Here is a 12,199-nt window from a genome sequence, read left to right as displayed (position 1 = left end):
TATCACCTGACGCTAGTGTTCACGCGCATCTCAAGTCTATTATTCAAAGATCTAAGCCAGCTGGTGACAGGACAAAAACGCTGGATACACACGAAGTCTGCTATCTCTTCATAGTGAATGGTTCAATAGAATCAACAGTTTGCAATTAAAATAATAACATTTTCTCGAATTTTGAGCTTATTTTCAATTTTAGGTGGAAATGTTACTGAACATTATTGTAGAGATTCTCATGCTCAATCTATTCCACTTAATTTTTTTTTGTTTAAATGAAGCCTGATAATTGAGAATCTAAAATCAAACTTTGCATAGATGGGGCGGAGCTCCTGTAATTTTTACAGATGTGGGACTTGTGGCAGTTGATAGAGCTTGTCAATGACTATTTTAGGTATGAATTTGTTCAAAATCGTTGGAGCCGTTTTCGAGAAAATTGCGAAAACCCCTGTTCATGACAACCTTTTCGCCATTTTAGTTGTAAAGATTTTCATGCTTAATCTATTTAACTTGGAATGTTTAAATGTTGGAATCATTTGTTCAAATTGTATCTGAAGCCTGATATTTGGGAATCAAAAATAAAAATTTGCCTAGATGGGGCGGAGCTCCTGTAATTTTTACAAATATGGGACTTGTGGCAGTTGATAGAGCTTATCAATGTCTATTTTAGGTATAAATTTGATCAAAATCGTTGGAGCCATTTTCGAGAAAATCGCGAAAAACCCTGTTTTTGACAACATTTTTGCCATTTTATCCGCCATCTTGTATTGTATTAGATCGAAATTGTTCGTGTCGGATCCTTATAAGTCATTCCGTTAATTGTGAGATGAGATATCGTGTACACAGACGCACATACACTCATACACACACACACACACACACACACACACACACACACACACACACACACACACACCACACACACACACACACACACACACACACACACACACACACACACACACATATGTAGACCAATTCCCAAAAACCACTTTTTTGGACTCAGGGGACCTTGAAACGTATAGAAATTTAAAAATTGGGGTACCTTAATTTTTTCGGTAAGCAATACTTTCTTACCTATGGTAATAGGACAAGGAAAGTAATAATAACGAGTGCCCTGGCTGGCTCAGGTCTGGTGTTAGAGTTTTCAGGTCGCAACATATCAATTTCAGGCCTCAGACATGACCCAACGATTGTTTCTTAGGTAACCGGGACCGACGAATTAACATGTCCATCCGAAACACGGGAATGGCCCGAAAAAAATTTCTTGCCCTGGCTAGATTAGAACCCGGTTCTCTAAATTACAAAGCAGCCATCTAAACCACTCGAATCTGTCTGATAAACCACCACGACTTGGAAACACGGTCAGATGTGCATCACTACAACACCAGGCTTCGAGAGCTGATTGATATTCCCATGGTGCGCATCTAGAGCCTGTGATCCATGAGACGTTTTTTAGAAAAGTCTCGAAACAGGGCAGTCGAAAGTCTTCCAAGACAGGGCAGGAAGCTCTCCCATTGGCTGGCGTATCGAGAATCAGCCAATCAAAGAGCTTCCTGTCTTCCCAAGCTCTCCGATTGGCTGATTTACGATACACCAATCCAATCAACTTGACTGAGAGATTCTTGTTCTGTCATGCCGAATTGTGTGAAAAAACAACTTGTATGTTTCGGCCCTAGAGATCGCAGATATGCTACAGTATATCACTAAAGTATATTGTAGGCTGATTTGCTATATGTAATAAAATAAACTGATGGAATATGTGATTTGATCCTTGAAAAATTTGTTTTTTAAAGTATGATTATATTTTTATACAACTAAACTGGATAAAATCCATATAATCTAAGACAAACATTACCACATCAACAATGACAATCTGGTAGATAATACAAGAGAATTGACCCGGTACTTACGAATAAGAGCTTCTAGGCTGGTAATTATTATATCCATTATTCTCAGATATTGTTCAACAATCCTTTAGCATTATCAATTATATTTTCTTAACGAAAATTAACGATAAACATAATATTGTAATTCATAACCTTACAATTGATCAACCTTGACAGTTCACAAGAGGATCAACTAGCAATAATACAGCGTAATGCGCATGTGCGGTTGAAGTTTTCATAGGAAGTAAACGTTTTTATTTTCTTTCCCTCATTTTCATTTTTTTGAATTATCAAGAAAATTTGTGCAATACCAGCATACTAACATTTCAAATTAAAAACTTCCCTTCAACCTTTGAAATACTAATTAACTTTTTTCAGGTTATGTAATTATTGCTTATTGATCCTCTTGTTCCTTTGGGGATGTCAAGGCTACCAGCAACAAAAATAAAATTCTCTTTCTAATGTTTGATATAGTTATAATGTTCGCTACTAAAATGCCGCTAGCTCTCCGTTGACAATCATTCTAATTCAATTTTATTCTGTTGCTAGATAGCAGCTTCAGAACCATTTTTTTTATTTTCCTCCACAATCAAGACATAACCTAAAATCTCAAAGAAAAAAGCATGAGGTTCTGTTTGAATTAGATTCAAAAGTGAGTAAGTAGTTTAGGGTGTTAAATTTCAGCTTATTTAAATTTTTTTAGAATTATCTTTAGTCAACAACTAAATATTTAATTTTCCAAAACTGTATCAGCGATAAAATTCAGAAGGTCTATAACTTTTTTTTATAATCCAGGCACCACTGAATCAAGGCTGTCGTTTGACGCCATATTGCTTGAAGTCAAATTGCGTCTTCTTGCTCTCTTTGCACGTGGTGTTGAATTTTTTCATCGGAAGGAAATTCCAACGGAAATAAGAAGTTTGTGAGTTTATGTACATCATTCTCTTCGTTTGGAAACTTATTGATTTTCTGTAATACTTTTACAAAAGGTGAGTGATTTTTCTCCATATAACTGCATGCCGGAAACATGCCAGTATAACTGGAAGTAGACGATGATTGTATTTTTGATTCTATTTGAATTGATAAGTTAATTATCAATTGCCAATGTATTAACTTAACATGTTGATAACACATTAGCTAATTCAATTAATGGTTTCACTTATCAATTTTGTTTTTCGAAACTAATTAAAAGATATTTGTGGGCATTTTGTTCTACTTGAATTTCCAGTTGCAAATTTTATTTTGGTATATAGTCTTCACCAGTCTTGCATATAAACATCTATCAACATTGTATACTGTTGAAATAATTTTTAAAACTAATAAAATCCTAATTGGTCTCACCTTTTACTCATTTCTTATTTTAATTTCATTTCGAACCGGTTTGTATTTATCTTTGTTTTTTTGTATTTTGAGATTAGATCAAACTCTCCAATATTAGTTGTATTGGTCTTGTATGCTCTTGCAATATCTTATTTTGACGTTGATCTTAATTTTTTGATTGCTAGACTGATCTTCATAAAATTTAACACTTTTTGTGTCATAATATTGGGTAAACTTATAATCATGTAAGTTTCATGAAATTGGGTTGACGAAATTTATGTCGTAATGTTGGTTATATACCAAAGAGAATTTAAGAATAATCAGCTCAAAATTCAAAATAGTCTTGAAAGAATTCTATTCTACATTGAAATGATATTCTAGAGAGGTCAAACAAAATTTGATAACACCAATTGTCTGGTCTCAAGTGATTATTCTGCTGTTTTTGGTGTTTCATCGAACAAAATAAGCATCTTATTCGGATTTAATTGATCAAATCACTTATATTATTCTCCATTCATACATTATAAAACTAGGCTAAATAATTATGATTGCGAAAGAACAACATGCTAGGCTCATAAGCCATAACTGTTCTTCCAATATTCGATGAAACTTAACATGTTTATAATTCCCATTTTATAAGTAATTCGCATTTCTTTAATGCTCGTAAGATTTATAATATTTTTATTTACATACTCTAAACTTCGGTCTCTAATTATAGGTAAAACAGGGATGTCTCCCCTTTCCTACCCGTGATTAGGCGAAAAATGGACAGACTCTTCCACACCATAAATTAGGTAGAAAATGGACGGACCCACCTTTCCCCCACCACCTGAAATTAGGTGGAAAATTGACGCACCCCCATAAGAAATTAGAAAAAAATTACAGCTGCTATACCAACCTCCCTCCCCCTTTGATTTGAAAACCTATTAACACCAAGATTTTATTATTATATATCAAGGTCCCCCACCCCTGGGGACCCCTGGGTAAAATAACTTGAATAACAATAGGTACCAGAAAAAAAATGATTTACAAGTATTCCATTTATCTAAAGAACAAATTTGTTGTAGCCACATGTATTTGTTTGGCCAATGTAAAATCGGTTTATTGTAACTAGGTCAATAAAGATATGCTATCTTTTGAATTGAGTGTTGTACATACACAAGTCTCCATTACATTGATATTCTAAGGACTGTTGTTATTGCATTTGATAAATCTCAAGATCAGTCCCCTTTCCATGACCTTTATAATTTTGAAACATTTTAAATTTGAACATATTTTCATTAACCAATAATTACTTGTCAAATTCTACCACCATTCTCTCCAACTTGAGTCAAGCAGTTATTTTTATATTTTCAGTGAGTTAAGAATCTTTGAAAAATTATCGCACACTTGCTCTAAGCTTGTAATATACTGAAAAATGTATCTATTGAGAATCTTTGAAGGAAGAAATTGAAAGAATTGAACAATGTGAACACTTGTTGAAATTGGTGTGAATGATTTTTCAGTCATTGAATGTGAAGAGGGTTAGACGAAAACAAGTACATGACATGAGTAATGCAACGTAATGCAATTATTATTTCTCAGTCAATATGATGTAAGCCAATATTTTCAATTTGTTCCCTTTTTTAATAAACGTATTTCTTATCCTGTTTTTAATGAAAATAAATAGAAATTCATACTCGAACTTAAATTCTGATACCTAATTTGCAGTCGTAGTCAATCTCTATTATTTGACCTCGTAGCATAAGAAGATATCCCATGGTATAGGTCGTTTATGTTCCAAATTTCAAACCAATTTTTTTGTCAACTCAAGCCTGTCTACTTCTTCTTCTTCTTCTTTATGTGCCGTCTCCTTTAAGAAGGTTGGCTATCAACATGACAATTTTGATTTTTGAGGCAACCGCCCTGAACAGATCAATGGAACTACTGTTGTACCACTGTCTCAAGTTATTTAACCAGGAGATCCGTCTTCTTCCTATACTTCTCTTGCCTTGTATCTTTCCTGTCTACTACTGTCTATAATAATTGTGTTGTTGGGGTAAGAGTGTAAGATCTGCACAGTATGAGAGACTATTATTGTCACATAGCTTCACGAAAAAACTACTGGGAATATAGGCTTGAGTTAACTGAGAAATTTGGAACATAGACGCCCTATACCATGGTATATCTTTTTAAGCTATACTATTTTATCTATGATTCTATGGCCATTAAATCTGTATCTTACTGTTTCTGTACAAACACAGATATCATACTGGAGATATAATATACCATGGTATATTACCACAGAAGACAGTTTTGGGCTATGCCTGTTGTCTTCTCCCAATCATATTTTAATTATGATTTGTGATTAAAATAATAAATATATAGACGCCCTATACCATGGGATATCTTATGATATATTTTCTCTATGATCGTAGTAGATACTAGAGTACTGAACTCGGTTAGTCAGTGAACAGTGTTATATTATAAAACAAATTTGCTAGTGTAGAAAACGCTATCTATTGTTCCTCTTGATAGAAATTGTAGCTTGTAAACGTTTGAGATAAAATTATCACTCAATGAGCTCCTGTCAAACCACTTGATAGTGAAATTTTATTGTTCTGTTTCCCCACTAGAAGCCAAAAATATAACTGATTGATTATAATTTGAGTGATTTATTTGATTTGCTTTGATATTTAATCCAGTTATGTTAGGGATGTGTTGCTTTTGAATAATACACCAAATATCGCTTTAATAATGAGAGTAGTTAATTTTGTAGTTAACTTATTTTCCAAGTTCATCCATGTTTGTTGATGATCGTTATGCTGCCAATAATTAATTCTGTGTTGAATCATCATCATTGGAGATTTTACATAATCATTGATCTGTCTGGCTGACTTCAATAATCATTCTTTTGATTGTTAGTAATGTCGTTTTTTCTTCAACTGGTGTCAATTCAATCAATGTTAAATTAAAGTATTAAATCAAAGTATGAATTGGAAATGGGACAGTTTTGAGCATGAGCCTGTTGTGCCTTTCCCCATGTTAAGTATTTGTACACAATGTGATGAATAAATAAATGTTTTCTTCAGTATATGCTAAATGAAATAAAGATGTACGTGCTCTGCTTCAATGGATTTAATATTTCTGTAATAAATATCATGATGATCTCCTGTAAAAATGAATCTCTTGAAAAATATAGTCATATTTTCATGTTTTCACTACCACTGCAGTCAATTCTCTATTAATTCAATCAGTGTTTTCTTTGAAATTGTAAATAAAATAGAGATGTACAAGCACTTTGCTGATTGATTTAATTTACGGTTTTCAATAAAACTGTAATCATAATTCGAAACGTCTTTTTGTTCATCTCTCCTGTGAAAAAAAATCTCTTGAAAAATATAGTTTACTTTCATACCTCTCTGTAGTGAGCCAGTCATTGATGGGGTCGATGTTCACATAACTTTCCATTGTTGCAACAATCACCTTTGTTCAGCTCCTACGTGTTGTAAACATCTCCTTGTCACAATGCATAAATCTGTCCAGTACAACACGACATTGGAATTTGAATTAGTTGGATCCTTCAATCAGATTTTGTCTGCTTAAAGTGATGTCCACGTTATAATACCAGTGGAGAAAGATAGGAGAACAGCATAGGAGATAGGAAATATAATATTATTCAATTATCAAATAATTGACCGAACGAAGTGAGGTCTAAGATTCAAGTCGACGGTTTGGCATTTCTCTTGATGTTTAAATGTTTATATGTTGCGCATTCACGGCGAAACGCGGTAATAGATTTTCATGAAATTTGACAGGTATGTTCCTTTTTTAATTGCGCGTCGACGTATATACGAGGTTTTTGGAAATTTTGCATTTCAAGGATAATATGATAGAAAAAAGAGCCTCCTTCATATGCCAAATATTAGAGTAAAAATCAGACTATAGAATTATTCATCATAAATCAGCTGACAAGTGATTACACAGATGTGTGGAGAAGCCAGTCTATTGCTATATTTCCATCTATCTATATAATATATAAAAGCGAAATGGCACTCACTCACTGACTGACTCACTCACTCACTCGCATAACTAAAAATCTACCGGACCAAAAACGTTCAAATTTGGTAGGTATGTTCAGTTGACCCTTTAGAGGCGCACTAAGAAATCTTTTGGCAATATTTAAACTGTAAGGGTTGTTTTTAAGGGTTCAAAGTTCGTCTTTTAGCATGTATATTCTTCTTCTCCCAATCTCTTAATTACAATTGAAATTTCCATATCATATGTTACTATAGAACTATAATCTAGATAGAGTACCTCTTCGAAACAGTTGTTAACTGGCAACTAAATTAATAATTTTGTCAGGTTGGCATTAAGTTGAGTTGACTTTGTTAGGTTGGCACCAAGTTGAAGATTTAAATGCATTTATCGAGGAAAAATTGATTGTGCACTGCTACTTCAATCCTGGGAATATTATATTACTAGCCGTCAGGCTCGCTTCGCTCGCCATATCCGTTTAGTCTGGACCCCCGACTGGATTGTCCTAACATCATAAAAATGCAGGCGAGCGAAGCGAGCCTGCTAATCTCATTCTTGGACAATCCAGTCGGGGGTCCAGGGGGCGGAGCCCCTTGGCTAGACGGATATGGCGAGCGAAGCGAGCCTGACGGCTAGTAAGGACTATAGTTTTAATCAGGTACTTGTGGATGAGAATACTGCGTGAGGTCGACTGTTCACAGAACTGCTAGTAAATTTTTCAATGATTAGCATAACAAAAGCCGGTTAAATTTTAACCGTGATTAATTTCACGAGAACCTATCAGATGAACCGTCTTATCAGAAAGGCCTTCTCTGATTGGTTCTCGTAAAATTGATCACGGTTAAAATTCAACCGGCTTTTGTGCAACCGGGCTTTAGTCTGCTATAGTGAGGTCTACGTTGTAATAGCAGTGGTGTTGCTATCCTTGTCTATTATTAGACAAAGCAGGTGGCGCTATCCTCTTCTAGCTCTTGCCAGATCGTTTTTCAACGATGTAGAACTGTAATTAATTAACAGAATATTTAATCTCAATTGTGGAGATTTATAAATGTATCATTGAAAGACATATTTTCTTGATAAATAGAATATAATTGATTATTGAAAACATGAATAAAATATAATCAATATTACATCAGATATACCGGAATCAGCTTTACTCCATTGAAGGCATTGACAAGGCAGAGAATCGACAACGCTGTTCTCTTATCTTTCTCCACTGTCATTATAACGTGGACCTCACTATAGTTCTATACTCGTTCGGTCTAACACCAGCCAACAGTACAGTCGCTCTTGAAAAATATTTTTTCTTGTGGAATAAAATATAATATTGATTATTTTAAACTAGTTGATATTATGATTATTTTAAACTAGTTGATATTATGATTATTTTAAACTAGTTGATATTAAATTAGATATACCGGGACAGCTATCCTCTATAGGAGGCATTGGCAAGGCAGAGAATCGGCAACACTGTTTCCCTATATTTCCTCACTGCCATTAAAACGTGGACCTCACTAAGGGTCTATTACTATGTAGGGTGGTGACCTTGATTTGGTAGGCTCTACAAAACGCATCTACCCAGGACCCAGAACACCTGTGGCACTTTCAACAGGTTTTCAATGAAATCTTTGTGTTCCCTACTTCCCTTCCTGCCCCCACATTGTAGGGTTTTGGATTTCAATGACCCTTCATTGTATTATGAGAGGTTGCAGCTGCTCTACAGTATGTGACTACGTTATAATGGCAGTATTCGATCAACATTGGTGTTGCTATCCTTGTCTATCATTCGACGAAGCAGTTAACGCTATCCTTTTCTACCTCTGCATTGTTGCTAGAATGTTGAGATAGAAATTTCCAATAATCCAGACCCATAGCTGACGAACTCGTTATTGTGAGGTTAACGTTATAATGGTAGTATTTGAATAATATTTGTGTTGCTATCCTTGTCTATCATTTGACAAAGCAGTTAATGCTATCCTTTTCTAGCTCCTTAATGTTGCCAGATCGGTCGATGTAGAAATATAAAATTGATGAACAAAGTATTTAATCTTAATTAGTAAATCATTGAAAATAAATTTTATTGACAAATAAAATATAGTTGTTTATTTTAAACAGGAATGCATAGTATATGTCTATCTAATTTGTAGAGATTTGGGTGAAATATATTTGTTTTTAATTAGTTTTTAAATATCAAATTTCAAAATTTTTAGTTTAGTCATTATTTTTGAAGTGGAAATTGAACTTTTTGAAGTGAAAAATGAAATCTTAACCTCATTCATTTTTGAAACTTTAATTTGTAAAAATTTGGGAGAAGACATTTTTGGGCTATGTCTGTTGTATTCTCCCAATCATATTTCATATATTTTAATTGACCGAGCGAAGTGAGGTCTAATATTCAAGTCGAGGGTTTGGCATTTCTCTTAATGTTTATATGTTTTTATCTTGCGAATTCACGGCGAAACGCGGTAATAGATTTTCATGAAATTTGACAGGTATGTTCCTTTTTTAATTGCGCGTCGACGTATATACAAGGTTTTTGGAAATTTTGTATTTCAAAGATAATATAAAATGAGAAAGGAGCCTCCTTCATACGCCAATATTGGAGTAAAAATCAGACTATAGAATTATTCATCATAAATCAGCTGACAAGTGATTACACAGATGTGTGGAGAAGCTAGTCTATTGCTGTATTTCCATAAGGTCTAAGCCTATAGTTTCAATCAGGTACTTGTGGATGAGAATACTGCGTGAGGTCTACTGTTCACAGAACTACTAGTTATGATTTGTGATTGTCAAATAAATTTTAAATAAAGGAATATGTTACATGAGATATACCAGTATCTTGCTATCCTCTTTAGAAGACAGTGGTAAGGTAGAGAGTCGGTTACGCTGTTGTGCTATCTGAATATATCATTTCAATTGTTAAATTCTATTATTTATTCATTGAAAAATATATTTTCTTGAAGGATAAAATATAATTGACTCTATTCCATTCAAGAATGAACAGTCGATATTAAATCAGATACACCGGTATCAGTTATACCAGAGACAAGAATAATATAGTCTTACTTATCCTTCATCTATGGTTATACTCAATAGAAAGCAGTGGCAAGGTAGAGAATCGGCAACGTTGTTCTCCTATCTTTCTGTACTGCCATTATAACGTGGACCTCACTATAGTTTCCCCCTAGAATGTTGGGTGATGGAGGAGGGGGTTGAAGTGACCGCATTGTCACAAGCCATGCTTTGCTGTGCTGTTTTTGAATCGGTCCCAAAATATTCAGACTACCTACCAACCAGCCATCCTTGGCTCTTTTTTGTGCTTTTTCCAGTGACGTCACAGCAATTCACGCTTCCTCCTCCACTCCTCGTGTGCTGTTTATAAACAACTCGCGTGCTGTGTGGTGAGTAGCTAGCTTCCAACGTTGTCACAAGCTCGCTTCTTCAGAGTTTATGGTTATGTAAACGGAGTCCCAAACTTGTCGACTTGTATACAAATGAGTTGGGTTGTGGTGAAATTGTTTGTCACTGGAGTTGGTTAATTTGTAAATAATGTCCAATGAGTTTTATAAGTAACAATATCTACTGTATTATTTAAAATCTATAATTTATCTCTTCTTTTTCTTTTCCTCCACCTCCACCTACTCCTGTCTTCTTCTTCTTCTTCTTCTCCTATTTCTTCTCCACCTTCTTCTTCTCCTATTTCTTCTCCACCTTCTTCTTCTTCTTCTTCTTCTTCTTCTTCTTCTTCTTCTTCTTCTTCTTCTTCTTCTTCTTCTTCTTCTTCTTCTTCTTCTTCTTCTTCTTCTCCTATTTCTTCTCCACCTTCTTCTTCTTCTTCTTCTCCACCTTCTTCTTCTTCTTCTTCTTCTTCTTCTTCTCCTATTTCTTCTCCACCTTCTTCTTCTTCTTCTTCTCCACCTTCTTCTTCTTCTTCTTCCTTCTTCTTCTTCTTCTCCACCTTCTTCTCCACCTTCTTCTTCTTCTTCTTCTTCTCCTCCTCCTCCTGTATTCTTCTTCTTCTCCTATTTCTTCTCCACCTTCTTCTTCTCCACCTCCTTCTTCTCCTATAACTTCTTCACCTTCTTCTTCTTCTTCTTCTTCTTCTTCTTCTTCTTCTTCTTTTTCTTCTTTTTCTCCTCCTGTCTTCTTCTTCTCTTCTTCTTCTTCTTCTTCTTCTTCTTCTTCTTCTCCTTCTCCTCCTCCTGTCTTCTTCTTCTTCTTCTTCTTCTTCTTCTTCTTCTTCTCCTCCTCCTCCTCCTGTCTCCTTCTTCTTCTCCTATTTCTTCTCCACCTTCTTCTTCTTCTCCTATTTCTTCTCCACCTCCTTCTTCTCCCTCCTCCTTCTACTGTCTTTTCTTCTTCTTGTGCTTCTTCTTCTTCTTTTTCTTCTACCGTCTTTTCTTCTTTTTCTTCTTCCTCTTCGTACAGGATAGGAGGTGCACGAATGCATTATCACTCCTGAACTACTGAACTGATAAACTTGAAATTGTGCATGAAAATTCTCAATTGACTGAGGATTGTTATAGTCCTATTTCCCATTTTTATTCATCAATATTAATTATTGTAATTTCAATAATAATAATAGAAACAAATTTATTTGATTTTTGATCCAAAACTTAAGTTACACAAAAGCCCAATCAAATAATAGTTTCTCCATTGTAAATTATTACAGGTGTTGATACTTTTGCCTGCCAGTGGCAAGGCAGAGAATCGGCAACGCTGTACTCCTATCTTTCTCCACTGCCACTCCGCGGACCTCACTGTCTCTCATTTGAGAATTGACTGCTGAATCGCTAAATGCCCATTAATTTTCAAGTGATGATTATTTCATTGCATTGACCTCACCCGGTTGAACAATAACAATATTTTTTAAATAACAGCAATATCGTTTCAAATCAGAAATTTTATTGTGTAATGGAGGTTCAGAATTGAAAAATGTGTCTGACAAAATTAGAAACATTATCTGGAGTCTCTTGGGA

At 34.6% G+C, this 12,199-nt stretch overlaps 2 protein-coding genes across 2 annotated transcripts in view; one reads left to right on the top strand and one right to left on the bottom strand.

Moving 5' to 3' along the window:
- Nucleotides 1-2,438, bottom strand: part of LOC111051287 (ADP-ribosylation factor-binding protein GGA2) — a 31,633-nt gene extending 29,195 nt beyond the window's left edge. Inside the window, exon 1 of the mRNA XM_039436949.1 lies at nt 1,905-2,438. Coding sequence (XP_039292883.1) covers nt 1,905-1,941 — 37 coding nt within the window. The 5' untranslated portion in view covers nt 1,942-2,438. The remainder of the gene's footprint in view (nt 1-1,904) is intronic.
- A 249-nt stretch (nt 2,439-2,687) lies between these two features.
- The window catches only part of LOC120353391, a 60,450-nt gene continuing 50,938 nt past the window's right edge, over nt 2,688-12,199 (top strand). The window contains exon 1 of the mRNA XM_039436952.1: nt 2,688-2,869. The gene's annotated coding sequence lies outside the window, so the exon portion shown is untranslated. The remainder of the gene's footprint in view (nt 2,870-12,199) is intronic.

Source organism: Nilaparvata lugens, chromosome 10, assembly GCF_014356525.2.
Source record: "Nilaparvata lugens isolate BPH chromosome 10, ASM1435652v1, whole genome shotgun sequence".
Classification (NCBI taxonomy): Eukaryota; Metazoa; Arthropoda; class Insecta; order Hemiptera; family Delphacidae; genus Nilaparvata; species Nilaparvata lugens.
Note: the sequence above shows the minus strand (reverse complement) of the source record. Positions and strands in the feature narration are given on the sequence as shown.